This window comes from Hippocampus zosterae, chromosome 3 (assembly GCF_025434085.1).
Source record: "Hippocampus zosterae strain Florida chromosome 3, ASM2543408v3, whole genome shotgun sequence".
Taxonomy (NCBI): domain Eukaryota; kingdom Metazoa; phylum Chordata; class Actinopteri; order Syngnathiformes; family Syngnathidae; genus Hippocampus; species Hippocampus zosterae.
The window spans coordinates 19,115,355-19,140,324 of record NC_067453.1 but is presented as its reverse complement, the minus strand read 5'-3'; the positions used below and the strand labels follow the sequence as shown (position 1 = coordinate 19,140,324).

Sequence of the window (24,970 nt, the reverse complement as noted above, 5' to 3'; positions counted from 1 at the left end):
ATTTTGAAAAAGCAGAGTTTTACACCGCTGGGTTGTACTTCTCCTCCTTGCTAGCTTGATTTTGCCTGCGGGAGCCTCTCACCTGTTGCTTCTGTGACAGAAGACTCCACCCACCTGTCTTGTGACGCGCGCTCGTTTGTTCAAGGATCCAAAGCGAAAGAATCCGGATACAAATACCATAAAAGCTACTTGGAAGATTAACAGAAAGTAACAGGAAGTCTAATTCAATTCACACGGGGACAAAAAGTACCTTCACGTGACCATATTGTAGTACCAAATGGTGATTTGTTTTCTATTTTTATGTATTGTGTAAAGTTGGCTTATTAAATAATGTGCTACAATCTTGAGAGATTTTGGTTTGACGATTCAAAAAAATTTTTTTTTTCGTGTTTGGCCACAGACAAGCAGATCAGTTTTGGACCGTACGAACCTGTCTGATAACATTTGTCATGTTCATTTCCTGAATGAATGAGTCGATTTATAAAGTTATGCTTGTAATGACATAAATAAAAATGACAGTATGAGAACGACAATCATCAGAATGTCAGACAGACTTAAAAAAAAATCTTTTATATATTTAATAACTGTTTGTCATATTCAACATTTCAATTACAGTACTTTATGTTCAACCCTTTACAAAATTATGTAGTATCAATAATTATATTATTTCTCTTGCTTATTCACTAAACATGTACTGCTATGTCCCCAGAACATATTTCCTTAAACTGACTTTTTATATTTAATTGGCACGTGAATACAAAAGTTAGGTACAAATTGAAAACCACACATGATAAACAGCAAAACACTGTCAAAGGCCTATATATATACGTTGTATATATATAGGTTGCCTCAGAGGCTCTATATACGGTTGAGGAAATCCAAATTTAGGCTAGCAGGGATCTGGATGGTCTCCAGCGCCACAGAGGAGGGTGAGAAAGAAAGCGTGACAGAAAAGATTTTCTTGGCATCCATCATCAGTGTGGACGACTCCTCTCTGTCTTTCAAGATGTCCTATAAAGGTCCAAAAATGAACAGGTTAATAATTCGAGGACCATAAAAGAGCATGACACTTTTGCACACATTTGGGTCACAGCAACTCACTTTAATGGTTGCGATGAATGTGGTTGTCACGCGCTCTTCAAACTCGATCACTGGTGTATAAAGTGTCAGCACTTTCACAATCTGTGAGGAAAAACACATGATGATCAAAACAATAGTGACGTATCACATGAAAAACATGGACTGATGAGGGACCTGTGCAGTCGTGAGGCCCGTGCACATGTTGCAAATAGCCTGAGCGTCGGCCTCAGTCTTCTTCTTGACCTGGAGCAGCTGTGCAGCTTGTACAAGAGGTTCCAACATTTCTTTGGCGCCACAGTCGGCCATTTCCCTCTCCGCCAGCCATTCCTCCAACTGCCACACATTGTACCTGAACACAGAGGCATCCAGGAAACAGATCAGGGTGTGTTCCACTGTGCACACATAAAAAGGTCAGACATTAATTGCAAACTACTGTCTATTTTGTGACCAGGTGGGTAGAGTACCGTAACCAAAAATAGTACTTAAGTAGAAGTACAAAAACACAACTCAAGTAGTCCTACAAATAATTACTTGAGTGGGAGTAGAGAAAGAATTGCGTGAAAAAGAGCAAGGACAAGGGGTATAGAATGCTTTGCAAAATCCAATTTCACAGCCAGGGCTTTGGTCTGGCCTGGCCTCTTCAGAGAGCCTCATTGTTCATGAGTATACGCATTCCTCACAGAAATAAAGAAGAGTGACAACCTGGTAGTATATATCGAATACATGGATATATTTTTGTGGTGAAAACATGTAGTCATGTGTAGACATAAGAAAGTTAATCAATTAGGTAGAATCAATTCTTCCAGATTATACAAGGGGTAGCGGTATTTGATTTGAGAGTTGAGCAGGGCGTAGCTTCAGCGCATTCAGTTGAAACTCCCACAGCGCAGCGTTTGAAATCTATTAGAACATCTAGACCTTTTCTAATTTTAAAGACTCATTTTACGTACCGATAATAATAGCTTTTTCTTTTTTTTTTTTTAATCATTAATATTTTGGCACGATTGTTGACACACTTTCCTGTGGTGTGTTGAATTTTGAAAAAGGAACATGAATTACTCTTTGTGCATGTTTTTTTATGTTTAGTCCCAGTCATTAAGCCATGAAGGTTGACACTTATTCCATACCCTGGGAAAGTAAACCGTCCGATGGCATCTACAATCACAATTTCTCTCATCTGAGCATCCAGTCTTATTTGTGCATGTCTATTTCATGAGTATATAGTTGAATTCTCCATTGTCCCTGAGAAATACAGTGTCAGCTTGGCTCTACAATGTTTTATTCTGAAAATGTCATCAGATAAAAGCGACGGGTCGCTACCTGATCTGCAGCCCTTTGCTCCATGAGCACATGTCCTTCCTGAGTAGCATGTGGTTCAGGGTGACAGCACAAATGATGTAGAACTGCTGCCGGACCACCTGTTTAATGAGGCCAGAGTCCATCCCATGTTGCATCATGGTGGTGTGCCAGAGTCCAAGTTGCTGCAGGAGGACTTCCACCGTAACCGCGTCTTCCTCTGGGGAACCCGAGCTCTTTTTCCTCAGACCTGTTGGCTTGGAGCCCAGAACCCCCTGGATTGCCTCATGCTCCAACATGCTTGAAACTGCACATGTCAAACACGGTCAGACGGCTTCGGATAAATGCATACATGCATGTGGGATCCTTCACCTCACCTATGAGGGGCTGCAGGGTGTCCTCCATGCTTTTGATGAGCTGGCGGTAAATATGGATAGCTAGGTCTGCAAACACATTCTGGTACTCCGTCAGTTCAAAGTTGGTCAGGCAATGCTCGTTCTGCTTCGCAGTGTTATACGTCTTGAACGTCTGCAAAAGGGGTTTTGCAGAAATAGTCAAATGTGTTTTTCGGTGGAACTCAGCCGCCATAATGGACTCGTGCTTACTTCGTCTCCACTATACTGCTTCAGACAGTGAATTAGTCGACTCGTGTTGGATAACCAGAAAGACAACACGGCAAAATCCTTTCCTCGCTTCTATAGAAACAACACCAACAATAAAATATACAATCACTGGTGTCACATACAGGCAACAGCACAATTTCCCAAAAGGGTCTAATTACCGTGTACACTTCTCACAAAAAGATAAGGGTGTTGGATGAAATTTTAAGCCGCACACAAAATGAGTCTTAATTTGACCTTGTCTAAACCTTTGAATGTAAATTCACAACAGCAACTTCTGTGCCTTTGTCTCACAATTTCAATGTTGATGCTGAAGATGTATCTGAAGACATTGATGTAACAATATCACAATCATATTGTAGGTATGTAAATTGAGGTTACCATGCACATACAGCATTTTTCTAACAGATGGTCAAAAGTTGAACATTATTTTCTTTGTATTCTCTCTCTCTCTCTCTCTCTCTCTCTCTCATATACTGTATATCAGCCGACTAAATCGGTCAGATGATATTTTTGTTTTGTTTTTAATTAATCTGAATATTATTTTTCCAAATATCCGGGTACGCATCAACCTCAGAAAATCCAAATATGTTGGTCCTTGTTTTTACAGAATGAGTAAAACGCACACTTTTTTGAAAAAAATGATTCACCTTTCTTGTAATGAGCAATCAGTTCTGGAGCTGATAAGATCCTGCATCATAGCACATGCGTACTTAATGACGCGGACATTAATTTTTGAGTATACTGAACCTTAATGACTCCTTTGATGCTGCAGAGTACAGAATTGAGCAGTGTGCTGGCTCGCTGATCGTCGTTAACCCTGTCAGCGTATCGCAGGCACATGAAGATGATGTAAGCAGGAAGGCCAGGAAGGAAGCTGACAGCGACACCACGGGCCTTCTGGTCTGAAATGAAAAGTTCCGGGCAGCACCATTAGGCACGGCATTTTCACATTCAGGCATTTCTACATGTTGCATGAAACAATCATGGACTCATGTAATAAAACTTTGCCATACCTAAAACCAAACCTTTAACAAGGCGGCTCTCTTCACCCTCTTTGTACTCCAACATTCCCTGGTACTCTCTCTCCTTGCGAGGTATGCTCACTGCTTTGGCAGAAGAATTTGTCTCAAGGGACGTTTTCCTTTGTTGAGCTTGAAAGGAACATGAAGAATCAGTGAATATACTGTTGACAGAGAGTATAGAACAGCGAAGCACGTGACGGCTTTAAGTTTTTACTCCCCATGTTTACATTAAGTGTAAACTCCATTCCCCAAGAGCCCCCTTGCACCCCCTCCAGTGGTATGGAATGTAAAATGGGTGCCGTGGCTCAATAAAGACACCAGCTCCACTACATACTGTTGTGCCCTATATAATAGCGAGATGGCCATTTTGCCGTGCGGATGTGTAGTGAGCAGAAGTTACCACACAAATGCATCTTGAAATGTAGTAAACAAACTACAGTCACTAGAAAAGCAATAGCAATACATCCCGTGATGCAAGGCGGAGACTAGCGTGAAAATATCTTGAATGCACTTAGAGCAACACATCACAACTCGGATGGAAATAGAGTGCTTTGTTTGAATGAATTTTTTGTAAGACTTTTTTTCCAACATTTATGAAGGAAGATCCAAAGGTACATTATAATAATGTGACATCAACGAAATAGCTGCATGCCTGAGTAGCAATCCAAAACTGATGAGTCAACTATGTAGTGCACTGTAACAGCCCCTGGCTTTCAGTTTGACAGGATTACCTTGAAACTCTTCTACTCTTCTCATGTAGAGCTGAAGATCTTTTTTCAAATTGACAATAGTCTTGTCTTGTTTGTCCTGTTGCTCCATGAGCTCCTGCAAATATGTAGACATACTGGATTAGAGACAGGATAAACACAACTTCCATACACACCCAAGTGTAAAACAAAAGGACCGGAGAAATACAAATATTTATAAATAGGTTTACTTTTGAGATACTTTTTTTTTCCTGTTTGGATCACAAACTGGCCGTAGCATTAGGTAGCCTTAACTAGAAATCTGGCAGTAATAATGTTATAGATTGCGATTGTCCAAACCTACACAGCGTTGTTAAAAAAAGAAAAAAAGGTGGATATCTGTATATTTTAGAAATGTTTCACAGGTAGATGTACACTGTTAATTGTATTTTCCTAATATGAATAAATTACGTTGCGATTGTCCACAACTCTGTTTTTCTAATTTAACAAGCTTTATTATTTTAAGTAGAGTTGTACAACTTCACTGTTTATCATATTGTGGTTACCTTATCGAGTCTCATGTGGGGCATTTCTGTACTGTTGCAAACTGCAACAATGCAATTAATGTTTAAAAACAGTTACATCAAAACTGAACATTATTTTCTTTCAAGAAACTAATATTTTTGACAGAGCTTTTAATTTGGATATGATTTAATAGTGTCTGCCGTGGATGCATGCTATTATTTTATCATTATTATTATTATTATTTCTATCTGTGTTATTAATTACACCACCATAAAAGGGATCATGACACATCTGTCAAGAGCCAGAGGCTATACACACCAGATTTTCGTGGGTGAGCCGGGTAATTTCGAGCTCTAGGCCCGCTTCAATGCGAGCATCTTCAGGCAGGAGCAAAGTCTGAGCCAAAAGTTTCTCCTGCTGCTCCTTTTCTTGCTTGAGCGTGTTCACCTCCATCCGCAGTTTCTCATAACTTTCACTGTGCTGCCTTTCCAGCTTCTGCAATTGGCACTCCAGAAGCCTGGGATTTCAAGTCATAGCATCTAGTTACAGTGGCTGCATTTGCACTGCTTCAAGTGGCAATTCTGGGTTTTTTTTCTTTTTTGTGGTACAAATTCAGATACAGGTATACGCCATGGCAGCCTAAATGGGGAGCGGGGGGCCGAATGGAATCTGCAATCTACAGATTGGATTGAGGCCTCTTCCAGATATCTGCCAACGCGAGTGCAGTGTAAATGCACCAAATGACAAATATCTCGTCAACGCCAACTTGACATCAACAGAGTACACCGTTTGATAGTCATATATATAACCCAGACAACACAAAAATAGTAAAAACACCCACAGTTAATCTAAAATACAACAAAAGCACGGACAAATAAAAATTGCGGAACATGCTAAATTAGGTATGGGCCAATCATTGAATAAGCAAAATATTTCAACATAATTCAGGGGTGTTTTAATAGGGTCAGACCAGGATACCTAAACGGTATGTTTTAATATGTGCGAAAATCAGACGTTTCAGTATTAAATCAGCCCTGCAGTGTAAATCCAGCCATGACGCATTAAGTACTTTGTAGTTCGATCAAATTAAACAACAACACCAAAAACACCTGTTGGTCTCCTTCAAGCCTTCATAAGCCAGCCACAGTTCTCCATCCTCATTCAGTGTATGGATGTCAGTGGACCTGCCAGGTAAAAACCATAAAAGACACTTGTTTACTAACATTTAAATGAAGATTAGGAGGTCTAGGTTTTTACCTGTCAATGTCTTGAAATGAGGGAACATCACTAAGGTCTAAATTCACCCCCTCTCCGAGCGCAGAGTCCTGCATGGGCAGTTGATAGAAAATATTAGCCCAATAGGAAAACTAATGAAGGAAATAACCAATATGTCAATTGTAGCATTTCAATCTGACCTTGTATTTCAAAGCCTCTTGGCGCACTATGTGTGACTGGAGAAGAAGCACTTCCTCTTTTCGCAATTCCAGTTCTTCGTTAGAAGAGTTGAGTTGCTCCAGCAGTACATTGTATGTGGTGGAGCCCACAGCAGGGGGCATCAGTTCGCTGTTCTCACTGGTTAAGGACTTGCGCAGTTCACTCAAGTCCTGCTTCAACTTCTTATTTTCAGACTCCAGCTCTTGGCGCTAATTGAAATTGTTTCATTGACAAAATGCAGGAAATTATACAGTAAATACTGTAATTGTGCTTCTATTCTGATTATTATCATCATTATTTTAACCTTACGTTACAAATGTTGATAGTATAAATATTTGTCTATGACATTCCTTATTTGGGACAGTTATTCAGTGTTTTACCTTAAGCGTTTCCAAATCCAGTTCTGCTCTGCCAACAGTTATCTCCTCCTCTGAATCCTTCATTCAGAAATAACCAACAATAAAAATAGCTACTACACAGATGAAGGCATCATGTGACTAAAAGTGTTGAGAACATGCCTTGGCTTCTTCCTCGCTGGTTTCCTTCTCATCTAACTGCTGCTGTAGAAATTGTTTGTCCCGCTCTAGTTCTCTAACTCTTCTCTGGAGCTTGAGAATGAGTGGGAGGTCTACAGTAGAGGGGGTCTCATCCTATAATAACAGAGAAATCAACAATGCAGCCCAAGTAGACGTCAGCCATTGGCCATCTCCACACTTCAGGCTGGCATTGGGCTAAAATAAATTTCATCTAGTTTATTTATTAACAATGTGACTAAATAAACAAAGGTAAAACTGAAAACCATGATGGGTTACAAATAATGTTTTGGATTTTTTTTTCATGTTCAGTACATTACCGCTTTGTGAACTGAGCTGTACTGTCCATTGGTAGAGCCAATCATTGGACTGCATTCAGGCAAGTTACTGTCATAGCTGGAGTCCGGCCTTTTGCTTGGACTCTGTCAGGGGGGAAAAAGTAGACTAAGCTAACTAAATTTGGTCAATCGTGAGAAACAAAACACACACAGAACATAAAAGAAAAAGCTGCCTCACAAGCCTAAGTTCCAGTTCCTCCTTCAGGTCTTTATGCAGCTCCTGTAGGTGCAAGTGTTCACTCAGCAGGTTTTGGTACCGGGAGCGCTCTTCAGTTAACTCTCTCTGTAGTTTTTCAGTGCTTTCCACCTGGGCGTTAATTTCTGAGAACAACAGTTTTATTGTTTTTGGTCATTTAGAAACACAATGAAACTGAATGAAACTCAATGAAAATGAATTTGCATTTTACCTGTCAACTGTTCTTTTTGTTCCAGGATGAGCTTGTTAAGATTTTCCTTTTCATCAGTCAGCAAACCATTCTTCATATTAAGCTCCTCTACCACCTGAGCACATTGAGTCTCGTTAATAACGGCAACACAGGAGACAGAATGGGAAAATAAATAAAGAAATAAAATCATAGTAATAACTTGTTCAATTGTTTTTGTTGTAAAACTCGGTGTCCCTGTTAAATGATGAACTTTAATGGCAAGGTAAAAATGTTGCTGATTTGTGAAATCCTCAGGCAACATTATTTCATTTTCATTTCTTATTCATTATTTTCGTAGCAGTAGTCATGTATTACTGTTGTTAAGCATGCAGGCCGGGTTAAATATTAAGTAATATTAAGGAAACACATGCAATTTTTTTTTTCCTTCCAACAAAACCGTATCAAAGTCATAGCAGCAGTACACAGCAGACTCAACATTGACATTTGGGTACACAAATGACGACATACAGTAACATCCGTGAAGACAAACTACTAAAATAAGAGAAAAGGAGGACGCTCGCCTCTTGTGTCTGCTTCTTGTAGACGCTGTTCTGATCTTCCAGCACTTCCTTTTCACTACGAGTGCTCTCCAGCTCACGCTGAAGAAAGGTGAGCTGCTCCATTAGTGAAGGGAGCCTTTCTGCCTTGGCTTTGGCCTTCTGCTCGGATCTCTGAAGGTTTTCTATCTCTCTGCAGTGTTGCTCTTTCTCCATATCTCGGGTCTTGGTTGCGGCATTTAGTCTCTCGCTGAGCTCTCTGACGTCTTTGTGCTGCGGGGGCATGCAAACACATGGTGTGCATGTGATGCGACAACGCCCGGCTACAATGTTTTACGGCAAGCTGGCTCGGTTTTTCTCATGGTCCGACCTCCATACTTCACACATCTTTAACATTCAGGGTGGTAACACAAGGAAATGAGACATTGTGGCAGCTACTGCGAATACTAACACGAAAATCAATCCATTTCTTTATTCGTAATAATTTCATGCACTTAATTTTATTAGTATGAGTAATTTCTGCAAATTCCAACATGCAATTGGATAATTTAGTCTTATACAAAGGACATGATACAGACAAAGGAAGACGATGGTTAATATACCATCTCTCTTCCGTAGAAACTGCTGAGGTGCCTTTGAGCAAGGCATTAAAAACATGACACTCCTTATACATTTCCTCGATCACTCCCTGATTGTTACATGAAGCACGCCATAAAGGCTGAAAAGTGAATTTTAAAATTGTTCTTCTCCCATAGTTAATCATGGGTCTAGCGCAAGGTTCACATGAAATACTACATAATACCAACATACCCAGCAACACAATTATCTCACCTGCGCATCTAGCTTGTGTTGCAACTGCATAATTTTGTTCTCCATGCCAACGTTGAGATTCTTGAGACGCTCCACTGAGCGCGCCTCAACTTTGAGCTTCTTTAATTCCCTTTTAGCCAGTAGGCGTCGCACACAGCACTGCAGCAGGATGACATTTGCTCGAGTACGTCGATAACGCTGCCTGGCTAGCCAGCCTTTCACCCACTTTTGGATGACCAAAGCCTTTTGGTCATACAAAATCTGTGAAGAGATCAATACTGGACCATCAATGCAAGATTAAAAAAAACGAGGAGCAGTTTTTGCAGGGTGATCTCAGTCCCCTGAAGCTAGGGTTTTATTAAACAACAAAAATAGAGCAATAGAACGAGGAGGTTGAACATAGGTAGGGCTGCAGTGATCCAATATTCCAGGATTCTGTTGAAAATTCTATAGCATTGGGAAAGAGAGGTTGGGGGTGGGCACAACTTTTTCAACACGTGAGCTAATTATGAAATGACCAAGTCTAAATGATCTACCTTATTAACTTCAAAATTATACTTGGAATTCTTTAGATGTACAATATGTACTGGTGTCCCTTCCACAATTGAGTGAAGCCATACTGCACAATACAACTTGCGTGCGTGCACTTCCCAATTCACATCCATCATGTTGGAATGGTATAGGGACTTCTTCATGTTTTTAATCAATGGCCAGGCCTGAACATGTGCCCGAGCATGCCGCCCGCTCCCGTTTGGCCAGCCCACTCTGCAGCCAGCCTGAGATGCCGCACTACAGAACTGATCGCAAATCACAAAAAAAATAAACAAATAAAAACTCTACACTTTCCATGGAAATAAATACTTAGTTTAGTTGGTCCCCGAATCATTTTTATAATTTGTTACTCAGTTTAGTGTGGACAAAACAAAATACAGAGTTTTGCCAGTGAGGGCCCTTGTCTGCGCATGCAACAGGCGTATGACAGGCTGCCATGCTTGTCAATCAAGTGACACATTTTACATCAGATGATAGTGAAAGTGTCCTTTTGGGGGGGGGGGGGTCTCTTTTTAGCTCATTCACTGCATATGACAGGCAGCTATATAAATAGCACAAAACTGGGAGGGGTGGCTCTGATTGAGTTCATCCCACGCATTCGACTGAGACTCCCTTCACAACCTACTGGTCGCGATTAGCGTAATGGGGCAATTTCCAACTGTATCTATCCATTTAAACTTTGCATTTATTGAATTAAAAACAGGAGCCCTTAAGAAAACAGCTTTTGTGCAACTTGACTTCAGCAGCTAGCATTTTATCACACAACATATATTGTAAGTTCATGGCTTTACGCTTGAGCTTAGACCAGCTAACTCGGAACAAGACTATATACTAGTACATCAGGCATGTCCAAAGTCCGGCCCGGGGGCCAAATCCGGCCCGCGGTCGAATTTCATCCGGCCCTCGGCCCGTCATAAAATCAGTGCCGTCTGGCCCGCAGGTTGGGCGCAATGGAACACGTGTTGCATTGACTGAGGTCTCGTAGACTGGTGAGTGATGTTTTATAGAGTACTGCTTCCCTCTAGTGGCTAAATGAGTAATAGCATTCACTAAATGAGTAATAGCATTTAGACACTAGAGGGCAGTAGCACTCTACGAGACATCACTCACGAGTTAACAAGACATCACTCCGTGTTTATATTGACTGATATGTCATATTTCAAATGATCCTTGCAGTTGTGGATATGTGTATTGCTTGTTCATTTCCCTGTTGTTCGAGTCAAAGGTTTTGTGACTATTGAAAAGTCATGGTGATACATTTTATGTTTCAAATCAATAAATTTGCACTCAGGAGACTTCTGTTTAAGAAAAAGTCAAGTGAATAAGCAGTTGCATGTGATATACCTGTTTCAAATGAACCAAAAGAAATTCTTAAGATTGTTGAAATTAAAATAAAAATGGAAATGTGAAACAGACTGGCTTACTAAAATTTGTTGAACAATATTGTTGTTCAATGTAAAGAATGTCAGCCAAGGTCGGCCCCCCGACATTTTACCACATAAAATCTGGCCCCCTTGGCAAAAAGTTTGGACACCCCTGTAGTACATGGTTTGTAAGTGTTCAAACAATTGAAGAAACCTTGAGGGGAAACAGTTGACATGATAAACTAACTCTTAAATATTGACTCGTGTTCTCATCCATTTCAGTTAGTCTTTAGATGATTAGAAGGATTCATGGACTCTATCTTGTCTGACATACACACAGTGTGATTAGCGGTTTGTGCATCCATGAAGAATGCAGCTAGGAGCCACGAGAACTAATGTGTTTTGCACAACACTTTGACATTTCATACATATATCGCGGTAACGTGCTTCAGTTCGGCGCAAAGACAGACTCACAAATGAGCCGGGCTTACTCCCCGGTTATGCGGGACCTACTGGGGCTGCCATGCTCCCCACCTCCCAAGTCTCGCACAGAGAGTAAACTAAAGTCTTGGGTCATGGAAGCCACTGATATATATATATTTTTTTTAATATTCGAAACAACCATAACATGTTAAAGGTTTAACGAGTTAGCATTCAGTGATTTCCGTAACATTTGGGCTCTGTGTTTTGCCACAAAAAATCTTGGCGCATTCGCAGTGTTGAGTTTCATTGTTTGTTTGAGGTATAGAATGTGAATTTTCACTTGCATACTGTGATGCAAAACTCGTTATTCCGACCCTTGTAAATGAATCCACAAAAAGGAGAAGCGCAAGACACTTCAGCAAAGGGAATTAAAAATGAATAGGACTTCTGGTTGGTCTCTCCTTTGCAGTGTCCAGTGCAGTCTCACCTTTTACTTTTCTGGGAAGACAAAATATTTTGGAGCGTCTGAAGCTATTTTTCAGATCACAGTTGTTGGATGAGAGTTCCTGAATTTACACTAATATGAGCCTCAACTGTCAATACGCATCACATTTTGAAGAAGATATGTCAATAAAGCTCAGTTAGAAATAATGGTTGCTGACATTACCTTATAGTACAGCTTTCTGGCTGCATACGCCCTGAAGAAGGACTGAATGACAACGGATGCAGAGCGCAGCTTTTGGTATCGTCTTCTGGCCGCCCACATTCGGACATTACGTTGAATGACAACAGCTGCTTTTGTCCTCCGCAGAAAGCGAACATAACTGGAGGGGATGGGATTGGGGTGTGGGGGTCATTTGTAATGTTAGTGGTCAAATGTATTCTCCTACTGTTCACGAATCTGTCTGCTCACCAGCGTGCCTGATGACCCCGCACATGTCTTTGAATAGTGACGGCAGACTGCTTCATCCTCAGGAATTTTTTACGTGCCAGCCAACAGCGGATTGTCTTCTGGATGCTGACACAAGCTCTTCGTAACTGTTCAGATCGCAGCTTTTCCAAGTAGGCCACCTGGCCAGCTCTGAAGAAGATCTTGTTTTTACCACACTGATACAGATTCTGGTCCTGACAACAAAATCACAATGGAACATAATATCGACATACTGTAGTTACGACAGAGGTTCTGCCTATAATTCATACCTCGATGAGCTTTTTTAGGAGATTTTGGCAGGTCTGTTTTACATCAGAAAGCACATCCTTTTGCTTCATTAGGACCCGGTAACGACAGAAGAATTCCTGATAGGTCCATCTGCAACATTCACAAACTTACTATAGGTTTAACATGAATATATAAACATTTAGTGGGCCGTATTCAACATCTCTCGTTTCTTTTTCACAGAGGCGCCCGTGGAGATGCTACCTTGAAGGGAATCCAGCTGCCGAGATCCGTATCGTTTCTAAGATGCCACACGCTCGCAGCTGCTGGACTGCCCTCACTGGGTCCAAGCTTTATTAAATAGAACATGTTAGATCAACCCAGAGAGTGAAGAGAGTAAAATCATCGCCTTCTCCTTTACCTGAATGGCACTTTATGGTCATTTGGTTTAATGCACCGTACATAGTGAGGAGTCGTAGCATTCAGCGTGTCCATCAGCAAATGTAGGGACTGTCGAAACTGTAACAAAGGTGATGACCATGAAATAAAACCAAAAGACTGACAAATATTACAGGTTTGTATTTTACCTAAACAAAAAGCAACCACTTTAGAAATGTTTCATAAACAAGTTTTGTTTTGTTGTTTGATATACTCATGAAATACCGTAAAAGAGAGACTGCGAATGTGCTTTATTATTACTAGTAAAGTTAAAATTGTAGTGATCACCTGTTTATGATCTCACCTGCAGCCCCACAGTCTTCTTATTAGCTCTCTGTGACTGACCAGATCTTCCCGTAATGCTGGTGGCGGGTCTGTTGGTGGAGCTTGTTGCCTTTTCATTTCCCACAAACAGTTTCAGCAAGAAATCAAACTGAGAACAAGTGAGAAGTCGTTTATGTCAGTGGCCACCAGGCGGCAAGGTTTTGATTAAAAGTACAAGGTGAAGTGTGCATTATTTCCTCCAGAAGAGCTGGTACAACAATTCCAGGGTGTGTGCGCATAATAACATCAAGTATGAGTTTCCAACTGGATTCTAAGTTGAATGGGTACTGACAATGACTTCCTTTAAATAACATCCATTATGACTGTAAAAGGAAATTCTTATATTGATCCGTACGCCGGGTTTTATTTTGTGTGCTCTGTTGCATTATTGTTATTTTGTGTGTTCTGTCAAGTGCTTTGTGACACCTGCAGCTGTTGTAAAAGTGCTCTACAAATCAATAAGTATTGTATGGTAAAGCGGTGGTCACAAATTTCACCTTGCTCTTCTGTAACACGCGTATTTGCTCTTCATTGACGGTGTCCTTGTTTTTCTCCAGGAAACCATCACACTGGTACTCCACCTATGGCAAAAAGTGATGGTAGGGAAAAAATGAGCAAAGGTCATTATCATCATGCTGCTGAAGCTGGGTGACAGAACTGTGTTGCTAATACAGCACAACCGATGGTGAAAAGAAGTACAAGTTGTTGGCATTGGCATTAAAACTGAAGGTAATTCTTTCTTCACACACTTTGCATGAGAACATATGAGTCATCCGTGCTTCCATTTCAACACTGTTTGTTCTGCAAGGGGAAATGATGCACTGCGTGGAAAACATTTTATAATGACGTGAGATTCCGTTTTTCTGTTAAGGTGGCAAGAATATGCATGGATGAGAACTGGCCAGGACTTAAAGTGCTTTTCAAAAAAAATAAATTCATACAAATTTGTTTAGATATCAAAACTTAAGCATTAGCTACCTTATCCGCAAAGTGGTGAACGACGAAAGCTCTGTTCGATAACCTCGGTTTGTCAAAGTGAGCGTTCTGCTTCAACAGGTTGTTGTACATTTTCTGACACCACGTGTCATCGGAGCCTTGCGGCATCTAAGGAAACAGGAAGAAGTGACCCATTAGCTCACCCTGCCTTTTATTCAAAATAACATGTAGGCTCAGCCAGTGGAAAGTTGTGGTAAACACTTGCAGCTTCAATGAGGTAAATTTAGGCTCAACCGGAATATTTCAACGAAAAAAATGACTCTAAAAAGCACAGAACAACAAATTAGAATCTAAAGATGTGCAATTGAGATGCTATATTGTGCTCATCAAATTGCAGATCGAACTGGATTTTGCATTAAACATGTAATTTCATTTAAGATTCTGCATAAGAAAAGCAAATTCTCAAAAGAAATAAAATAAGAGGATTCATATTTTAATTGCAATGTGTGGATTCTCACCAAATTATTACTACTAATCATTGAAAAACAAACCAAACAAAAAAACAATGATACTATGCGTCATGTAATACAGAAAACAAGCAAACAAAAAGTTGACAAGACACATTGCAATAATCTGGCGGAGGTAAAGAGCAGCATTTTACTTTGCACTCCTCATCCAGAAGGTCGAGGATGCCCAATTTTGCCTCGATGAGATTGATGCACGGCTGGTTGTCGTAGAAGTCAATCAGGGTCCATGGAATCTCCTCGTTCATGTACTCTTCTTGTTCCAGTTTGAAGACATGCTGTAGGCATAAATAGTGACAGTGCTTCACACGCAAGGTTATTATTAGAAAATACAGCGTATAGAACAATAAAAGGTACCAGGTTGAATTGCTGTTGGAGTTTCTCATTGGCATAGTTGATACAAAACTGTTCAAAGCTATTGGTATCAAATGTTTCAAACCTGGGGAAAGAATAAATGGAAAAATAAAAGGACAAAGTTATATTTAGTTTCCAAAATAGGAAAGAGAGGACAAGATGATGACAACATACCCATAAATGTCCAGAACACCAATGAATGAGTGTTGTTTAACTGCTGATTTGAGCACATTATTGATACAGCCAACAATCCAGCTGAAGAGCCGAGCATAAATGTGCTTGGCGAGTGCGTCTCGGCCATTGACCGCATTCGTCTTGGAGACACCTTTGATGTATGTTTCTGTGGTTGTCTGGAGTTTCCTGTGGCAGAGCCAGTGGGCCATTTCTTCACAGGGCACCCCCATCAAGTCACAGAACACCACCAAGTGAAAATTGTCTGGCTGAAAATACACAAGGTAAAAACAGAAGCAACCTAAAAGCAGTGAAGGGCGAGTACCGATATTTGTAAGCTTATATTATAAACGAAATTAATTTGGGTGGTATGGTGACTTTCTCCATGACGGTAGTTCATGCATATACTTAAATTTACACATCTTCCTACTTTCATTGACTTGAAAACTGCATGTTGCTATTATTTACGACATTCACAAGGTATATTTTTCCTGTTTAATGCAGTCCAGGCAACATCGTGCTTACTTGTACTATACGAAATGCTAGACTCAACTGTTCCCCACTTTTTTATACTTGTATGTTCTTTTATTTTGTAATATGAAATGTATTTTTTCTCTCGATAATTGAATTTTATCTTTCAGCTATTCGATTTTTTTGTCATTTTGAGTACCGCAGGTAAAAAATTATTTTCAAAAAGTTATTATCAGCTGATATAAAATACACTGTGTTCAGTTTTTCAGCCCGGCCCTATTTTCCAACTTCAGTATGATAGTTAACATTTAACTGTATTATTTTGCACTTCAGTTTATTTGGAACAAAGACTAAACAGAGATGTCCATTTTATTTTACACTTCAGAGTGACTGTTGTATCCTTTTTGTCAGAAATAAACAAAAGGTGTTTCCTTAAAATTATTTGTCATTGGTTTAGTAGAAATTTGATGGATCAAAGTACTGAACAGTTCAGCACTCATACTGGTATCGGTTTGGGAAAAAAAAAAGTGGTATCGAACATCCCTAAAAGAAAATCCCCCTTGTAACTTAATTGAAACTAACTTACCGAAATGCTGCTTCTGTCACAGGAATGATCCTTAACATCCACATTGCTAAGATGAAGAATAGCTGCCAGAATCTGGTAGATTTCCATCTGATGGCTTTCACCGATTCCTAAAAAAGACAGCGGAAACGTGTACATAACGCAGCACCAATAATCTTTTTTTGGTACAGAAACACTGTCAGAAAGGTAAACAAAATCAGAATACTGTAATTGGTTACAGTAATGCTAAATTTTGGTGTGTGCAAATTGCCAGATCAAACTTTTAACCATTGGATTAAATTTGAAATGTGAAAAAAAAAATTGAAAGGAAACATCTCAACACATTTGTAGCCATCACACACACAAGATATTAAGACTCACCTAATAGTGAAAAAGCTCTCCTTGTGCTGCACATATCTTTGACATCATCCACTCCATCAATAACTGGATAATGACCCTGGTTAGTGTAGTGGAAATCATCTGCATCACCTTGATGCCGCAGACAAATCAGTCATAAACATCGATACAACGGCGAGCTTTTTAAGGAACCATTTCAAATACTAATCAAGTTACGATGTGTCTAAATTTACATCACTTACCTAATTTGAAGTCTTTAAACTCTGGTAAATGTGAGGAGGCGCACAGCTGATAAAATATATGATAGTTCCTTTCTTCATGGGCCTGAAGGTAAAGCAGACATGCATATTTCCTTATTCACGTCGCAGAAAAGAGAAAATATAGGTTAGGAGTATAGGGGGTAATGCTTAAGTCATGATCAACATGAAAAGTACCTGAAAAACAACTCTTGATTTTTCCAATAAATATGTCCTCATGTGAGCTCCGATGATACGATGCTTCTTATCAAACCCAATCTCAATGTACTTCCCGAAGCGGCTGCTATTGTCATTCCTCGTCGTTTTGGCATTCCCAAGAGCCTAAAAGTATTACACTGAAGCCTCTAAATAACATTTACGACTGGACACGACAACGACACGACAACACATTTCAATAGTCAAGCTTGCAACATATACAGTAAGGCTCTTATTGGATCTCGTTGTATGACTGTCAAAATATAACTAACAGAATATGACAATAATCAATATACAGTACCGGTACATGTATGTATTGTGCAGTGTTGAACATCACCTCCATGATGGGATTGGAGGCCAGGACTCTCTCCTCGATATCAGCCTCACCAGAGGAGCCGCTCACCGTAGCAAAGTAACGCATGGCATACTTAGCAGAAACGGTTTTGCCAGCTCCTGACTCTCCACTCACTATTATGGATTGGTTCTGTTGGTCTCTGCATAAAGATATGAGACGTAATGAGTATGAGGAAGATGAATGACCTCCATCTCGGGTGGTCCTCGGTCTACAGATTCTATTTGAAGAACACCTGGCCATCTGTTTATAAGCTTCCTCAGCCACTGCAAATATGTGGGGGTCCATGTCGGCCGTGTCCTGCCCGTGGTAGGCATGGATGATGTCAGCTTCATAGATGGGCAGACTCTCATATGGATTGACGGCAACAAGAACAATGCCTAGAGAATGCAGAAAATATCTCAGTGTAGATGACAATTATCATTCAAGCTACAAAATATGGCTCACTGCCTGGAAGGTCAATGGGAGTTCTCTATAATAGGTGAAATGTGTGTTTTTTAATAAATAAAGTTTGGCAATGTGACCTTGGGCCTGCAGTGCCTCACATCAAACATCATGACAGAATTCCTCAAACGCAAACGCAGGCCCACACGCATACCCACTTGTAACAATGGGAAAATTGTGACCTCTGCTGTTCTTATTGAGAAATCGTGTTTATGCTCCACATATTGCATCATCTTTTATTAAATCGCAAACATAGCACAATTGTCCAGAACAAAGCAGATTAGTCTTTCCCCTAAAGATATATTATCATAAAAAGTGAGAAAACGGACAACAAATTAAGGAGAGTGTGGATGTTTGAGAGGCCCTTGACAATGATCGCTCTATACATTGACTGCACTTATGGCAATTCGGCGACAGAGACTCTTAACCTTTCGCTTTTTAGCCACAGGTACGTATGACAGAAATATAGCTTTGTATGACAATGAGCCCCGCATACTTGTGTTTCAGCACACATGGATTTACATACTAGCATTTTCTTGAATATTTTTAAATGTTTTTGGTTTCTTTGTTTTTGGGGAGTGTTTTGTTTTGGGTTTTTCCCCCCACATTTCTTGTGGAAAACGCATAATGAATTTTTATCAGATTAGTTTATCAGATTGCTTTAGCTTGTGTGCGTGTTCCTTTAAGACCAACCTGCACCAAGATAATTGTCATCATACGCCTCAAGTCAGAGCGTACAGTGAGCAGGACTCCAAAGTCTACAGCGACAGCGATAGTGTGAGTGAGTCAAGATGACGCTCATTACCACAGTATGTGTAAATCAGCTTGGAGTCGATGAAGCGCACTTTGATGTTGTGTAAGACGGCCGGTTCATTAAGGTAGCTGAGAGCCGTGAGGTCATTTTCCCCCACCAGGATGTTGGGGTTCCTTAGAGGTGGAAGGTTGTTTGTATGAGGATCTACTTTATATTCCAACTCCTACAAACAGACAAGAGACTGTTAGGAGAAAATCACGATTGAAAACAGCGGCCAAAGAAATATTAAACACTACAAGAGAGGGTGATTTACAAGTACCAAGCAACTGTCTTGTGCAAGATAAGTTTGCCTTAAGTCATTCCACCTGCATGCCTCAACTTGGCCCAAATTCCTTCAATCACGGTGTTCATCCATTTCTGCCTTTCTCTTGTGGTCCATACATTGTTTTTACACTTTGTTCATTACTCTCACAGTTGAGTGTACGGTTCTGTGAAAAGGTATTTGCCCCCCTTCCCGATTTTTGTGTTGTTTGCATATTTATCACACACAAAAGGTTTCACAGTTGATCATACCAAATTTAATCGCGCAGGCACAACCCAAGGAAATTCCCAAGGGAGCAAATACTTTTCAGAACACAGCATATAGAGAACATTTCTGTGACTTACAGTGCCATCATCCAGGAGGAGAAATAATGTCTTGGTGGCAGTCGCATAATCTTTGACTAGTTTTGCCGACTTCCATACTTCCACTGGGTCTGGGAGCCATACACGGGCATTCTGGTGGATAAGTATGGGAGAAACCAATTCACAAGCATTCGACCTTAATTCCAGTTACAAAGTATTGTACAAAAACAGCCAATACCAGAATGTGCGGTCAAATCACAAACAAGAGATGGCAAATGTATTCACACCCTGTACAGATATGAGTTAAAAACAAAGAATAGGTTGAAATCAGAAGTCCTGATTTTATTTCTGTACTTGAATAAAGGTTTTTCAAAACATTACAAGTATACATATGCACAAGTGGTTTTTATTTTCAAAAAATACCAAGTTTGCTCAACTTCCTTGCACACAAAAGTGTTGCATAGCTTTGCTCAAATCGTGAACCGACTTGAGTAGCAAAAAATGCTGTATTAGATACTGAGATTGATTGAACTAAAAATCCACCTTGTGGTTTTCAGTTCATATCATTTTCTAGGCTATAAATTTGAAGCAATCAAATGAAATGCAGGAATTATGGCAGTAATTGTGTGCCTTCTTGCGTCGCATGACGACATACAGTATACTCACACCGCTATGCAAATTAAAACGGCTTAAAAAAAATAAAAGGAAACCCGAAACAACGCATCGGAGATCTTAATGAGTGAAAAAAAATCATAATCATGACATAGTGGAATGCATTGAGAACAAAACAACATACGCCATGATTCAACTCAAAATCATCGTGCCATGCAGGTCTGAATTCAGAATCATAATCACAATGCCCTCCCAGACCTCGATCAGAGAATCAGTGAACTCCTGAACATTCTGCAAATGTGGCATTGGTGGATGGAACGTCATGATGTCCCAGTTGTTCTTAATTGGATTCAGGTCTGGGGAATATGGCAGACCATTCTATAACATCAGTGCCTTCATGATGTAGGAACTTCTTATACACTCGAGCCACATGAGATTGAGCAATGTACCCAGGGCTCTCATTTACAGAATATGACTGGGGACTGTCTTCTGGTACCTAACGGGAGGCGGGGTACCGCTGGAGAACACATGGAGACCAGTGCGCACTGACGTGCCATCCTGGATGAGCTGCACCACCTGAGCAACTTCTGTGGGTTGTTGACACTGCCTCATAATACCTCTCGAGATGAGAGAACTAGCAAAATGCAAAAGAGAGCAAAATAACTAAATAAATTAATCGGCCAGAAAGGATGAGGACAGGGAAAGGGGCTGCGGTGACCACCTGCAGAACCATTTCTTTGTAGTTGTCTTCCCATTTCCAGATGTTGGAAACATAACAGGTGACAGTGATTCACAATCGATGGCTGCCGAACTGGACTGGCTGACATTCCCATTAGTGTAATTGAGATTGATTCATTGTGTTCTTTAAATGTTCCCTTCGTTTTCTTGATCGTTTTTAGCTGTTAGTGCGCCGTTCGTAACCTCGAAGCATAAATTATGTCAGAACCGTCGTAACCAAAGGACCTCAATGGATTAAGCGCTTGAAATGAGTACAGTCACTTCGAGTACTGTATAACGTTCCGGTGGCGTTATTTTAAGTGCCCCGACAGATAAAAATAAAACTAAGTAAAATTTAATATCTACGTACGCGTATAACGTGGGGGTTAAAGGAAAGTACAGATGGTGAGAGAAGACAGTTGACTGATAAATTTAGAAATGAAAGCTTACCTTGGTGTACAGCTCTGAACCCGCCATGACGAGTTGTGAAAATTAAAAGCAAACCCAGCAAAACTTCGTCTCCGAGCAGCACAGCAACCTCCACTTGTGGAGACACGGTCACCGGAGCCACCACCTTGCCTTTACTTCAAAGTAAATGGAAGCGTGTGGGGCGGTCTGTAAGGGAGATTGTGGCGCTGACAGCAGTGTAGTTGAAATGTATCCATTTAAAATAACGTATTATTAAAACGTATTCAATATTTTTTTTAATCCGGACAATGTAGCTTGAAGTAATGTCGAACAAACGGTTGACAGTTCAGCGTCAAGTCACAGCTGGTCAAATTACCTCCATACATCTTAAAGTTTGAAATTAGCGTCCAATACTGGAAGGCATACATTCCACTATCGGGAAAATAAAGACACGATTTCACGCAAGTACGGTCAGATCAGTGTCGTGGAATTCAATATTAATGCCTCCTAATCTGAATTTGACGCTAAAACGCAGGTTAACAACGTTGCATATTGAGGAAAGGAAAAAAAAACATCACCTGAGCGCCCCTTGGTGGCCAATCGGGGAACTCAAAACCAAGAGGCCATAAAAATCTAACAAAAACAAACTTGAACGTCATACAATTGACCTACATTACAGTAAAATATTTTTACTACATTTTACCGACATCCTACAGTTACTTAGTGCACATTAAGCATGCACGTCAAATGTGGATTTCATTGACAGAAATCAGTGTACCCAGATAAATCTAAACATGAAACAATCATACAATACAATACAATACAATACAATACAATACATGCTGATTTATATAGCGCTTTCACAACAGCGGCAGCTGTAACAAAGCGCTTTACAAAACAGTTAACATAAGGTAAAATAATAAACACAACACATAACATAAAACACAGACAGTCGTGCAGTCCTAACCACTTTTCCGTCACACGCTTTGTTGTTTGAAGCGGTTTGAGATGAAAGAGGAGAGAATCAAAGTGTCCTTTAACTGGTGGATCAGAGACGTCATGCTCAAAATGTGCACACGTCGGCTACAAGCTAAGTTTCAAAGTCAACAAGAAGCTGTAGCATCCATTGACGAAAAAAGAGATTGGTTAACTTCTCCTGTCCCAATGAAATCCATTTCAATTCCAAGCGGCGACTCACGGTTCCAAATATGCATCGGCGCTCTTCGCCAACGCTCCTCTCTCCTCATCCTCAACTTCAGCGGCCATCCATCCAGCCGCACCAACGCCAACTGTCCAACAGCGCTGACATAGCCACTGAACAAATCGGGGTTGTGAAAAATGCTGCCCATTACTGGCGCAAAAAACACAAGCGCCCCAGGTCTGTCCAGCACCGACAGTCAATGGCGCCGACATTCCTCCCAATCAAAATCTGTGCTGGTACAGGCGTGTTGTCGAGAAGGCGCAACCACCAAGCACAGATACTGCTCCTTTGACTCATGACTTTGAATCATGGTGAAATGCATTAATAAACACACCTAGATTGGACTTCTACCTAAATTGTGCATCCAGTACATCGCCTGTATTGATTGTTAAGTACAAAAACAGCCAAAAGGAATATTACGCAAAATGTATTTTATTTACACAACAAATGGCACAGTGTGTTTGCACATACACACCCCACTCCACATACAGTACATAGTTTATTAGTTTCCTTCCTTAAAATCCTAAACCATTAAAGTTCAACAGTGACATGACTCTTCTGACAGCAAATATTGCTCAAGAAAAACAGTATACTTCAATTAAGGCCATTTCAAGAGGTTGGATGATGAGCCCGTTCTTCAAGTCTTCGGTGACCACTGTCAGAAACCCACTAAAACAACTGTATGCAATCAGACCTGACATTATACACCGAGATGTGAGAATTAGATTTGATGTATCAATAGAACAAAGGGATGACTCCATGTGAGCATTTGCCCTTAAGTTCAACCGAGGGACATTTCCAAATACAAAAATGACCATTTTACCCAATATTAAGTCACTGGCTTCTTAGCAAGGCTTCTCGGCAACAAGATTATTTTTGTCAATAACAAACAAGCCTCTGCATACTGCTTTCCTCCTGCACCCTGTATTTTTCAAAAGTGAAATATTATACCAAAATGAGGTAGCACTCATTTTTAAGTGTGAAATCGCGTGCAAGCAAGTAATGGTTCTTCTTTAAGAGCATTTAAGAATTCCAACTTGCTGGATCAGACTTTTAAATTCCTTTCTCGCATGTTTGGTTTGAACTTTGAAAACAACACATAGAAGTGAAAAGAGAGAAGAAGCTAGGTAGGTGGGTTTGACTCAGTGGTGTGAATGGTAACAAAGCCCTGAACAGCAGAGCAATCAGCCAGCCAGTTTGCTTGCCACAATAGAAGTCTTTCTCTGAGGCAAATCCTGAGGCGTTGGGATGTGACCGCCAGTGATCTCGGACTTCTCCGACAGGGCTGATGGCAACTGCTTATTCTTCATTTTGGCCTTGGCCATGTTGTAGTCGCCAGAATCAAAATACTTTGGCTGGGTGAACAAAAATCAAGACTCAATAATATTGATTAAATAAGATGGGGGTTTAACCATGATACCAACCCCTTTCTGAAGTCTTTTTCTCAGGAAATCTGATCCCCCGGGTTTGGCTCCAAGACCAGCGTACCTGGCCTTTAATTTGGCCTCTTCTGCTTTCTCTGGACTAATAACCGTATCATCCATTTCCTGTCGAAACAACGTACAGTCATACTTCCACACAGTTGGCAATATGGTGACCATTGGTTTACATAAAACGACGTTTCACACAACATTTCACAACATTTAGCGTATACTCTGTTCCTTGACAAATAAAAGCCCACAAAATTGAACCGTTAGATGTAAAGGTGACGTCAATTCTGACAAGGAGCCTCAATTGTTTCATATTCAAAAGAAACTGGATACATTGCACGAGGCAACCCATTTTACCAGCCAAACGCATTCAACGTGTAGCACTTACTTTCCGTTTTGAGGAAGATTGGAAATTTCAGTTTATAAATTGGAAGTGTGTTGTCACGGTGTTGAGGTTTGCACTTTTACTGAAAGTAAAAATTACTAACTTGGTGATAGCATCCCTCCGGTTACACTGGCCGAGAGAAGCTAAATGCTAACTAGCCTAGTGCAAACCACTAACCCCTGAACAAGATTTTTTATGCTAGCCAAGTTAAGATCTTCTTCACACACATAAAAAAGAGACAATTCACCCGTTCTTCCAACGTCCTCGTTCCATCAGCCTCATCGGACATTTTACTCTTATTTAAGACGTGGCTTGCTGTTCGAAAACCCAGACGTCCGACATGTAGTGGGATGAAGTGTTCCTTCACTAGCAGCAGCAGCAGAGATACAAGTAGCTTTATGTGTTGTGGGCTGCTAAATTGCGCAATCGAGCCCGGATACTCCACTGACCCGAGCGGGCACGAATCGACGCCTTTTATCTCGTCTTCCCGACTTCCGTTGTTTACATTGGACATTCTGATAAAAACCTGTACAATTCTGCAAATTGTCACCTTTGTCTTCAAGGTAGTTGTGGAGTTTATACTGTAATATTATGATTAATCGTCATCTGCGGAAGCCTTCTCTTCACAAATATGCGCGATTGTACGCAGTACTGCATACTTTTTGTTATTTACATAAACTATTCACAAAG

At 40.4% G+C, this 24,970-nt stretch overlaps 2 protein-coding genes and 1 long non-coding RNA gene across 3 annotated transcripts; 1 reads left to right on the top strand and 2 right to left on the bottom strand.

Annotated features, from left to right (window-relative positions):
• Positions 1 to 858: 858 nt before the first annotated feature.
• Positions 859 to 21,831, bottom strand: LOC127598430 (unconventional myosin-Va-like). The gene is made up of 40 exons (XM_052062278.1): positions 21,307 to 21,831; positions 19,570 to 19,680; positions 18,955 to 19,126; positions 17,941 to 18,085; positions 17,691 to 17,847; positions 17,336 to 17,479; positions 17,144 to 17,225; positions 16,926 to 17,033; positions 16,569 to 16,675; positions 15,515 to 15,780; positions 15,344 to 15,425; positions 15,124 to 15,264; positions 14,505 to 14,630; positions 14,024 to 14,107; positions 13,507 to 13,635; positions 13,186 to 13,283; positions 13,029 to 13,115; positions 12,809 to 12,917; positions 12,522 to 12,733; positions 12,276 to 12,432; positions 9,291 to 9,530; positions 8,484 to 8,732; positions 7,945 to 8,038; positions 7,716 to 7,858; positions 7,520 to 7,621; positions 7,185 to 7,316; positions 7,047 to 7,103; positions 6,648 to 6,875; positions 6,490 to 6,557; positions 6,342 to 6,416; positions 5,551 to 5,749; positions 4,753 to 4,846; positions 4,013 to 4,150; positions 3,747 to 3,901; positions 2,982 to 3,071; positions 2,754 to 2,904; positions 2,401 to 2,683; positions 1,255 to 1,429; positions 1,102 to 1,182; positions 859 to 1,011 (listed from the first exon to the last, which is right to left on the bottom strand). Exons 1-40 carry the CDS (start codon positions 21,331 to 21,333, stop codon positions 859 to 861), a joined length of 5,451 nt encoding a protein of 1,816 aa, XP_051918238.1. The 5' UTR covers positions 21,334 to 21,831.
• Positions 13,652 to 14,507, top strand: LOC127598431 (uncharacterized). Its single transcript, XR_007961923.1, has 3 exons — positions 13,652 to 13,810; positions 13,940 to 13,998; positions 14,084 to 14,507. It is a non-coding gene; the product is annotated as an uncharacterized LOC127598431 (long non-coding RNA).
• A 1,048-nt stretch (positions 21,832 to 22,879) lies between the features above and the next one.
• LOC127598428 (cAMP-regulated phosphoprotein 19-like) lies at positions 22,880 to 24,809 on the bottom strand. The gene is made up of 3 exons (XM_052062274.1): positions 24,528 to 24,809; positions 23,890 to 24,012; positions 22,880 to 23,820 (listed from the first exon to the last, which is right to left on the bottom strand). The coding sequence occupies exons 1-3, from the start codon at positions 24,792 to 24,794 to the stop codon at positions 23,650 to 23,652; spliced, it is 561 nt and encodes a 186-aa protein (XP_051918234.1). The 5' UTR covers positions 24,795 to 24,809; the 3' UTR covers positions 22,880 to 23,649.
• Between the last annotated feature and the right edge of the window lie 161 nt (positions 24,810 to 24,970).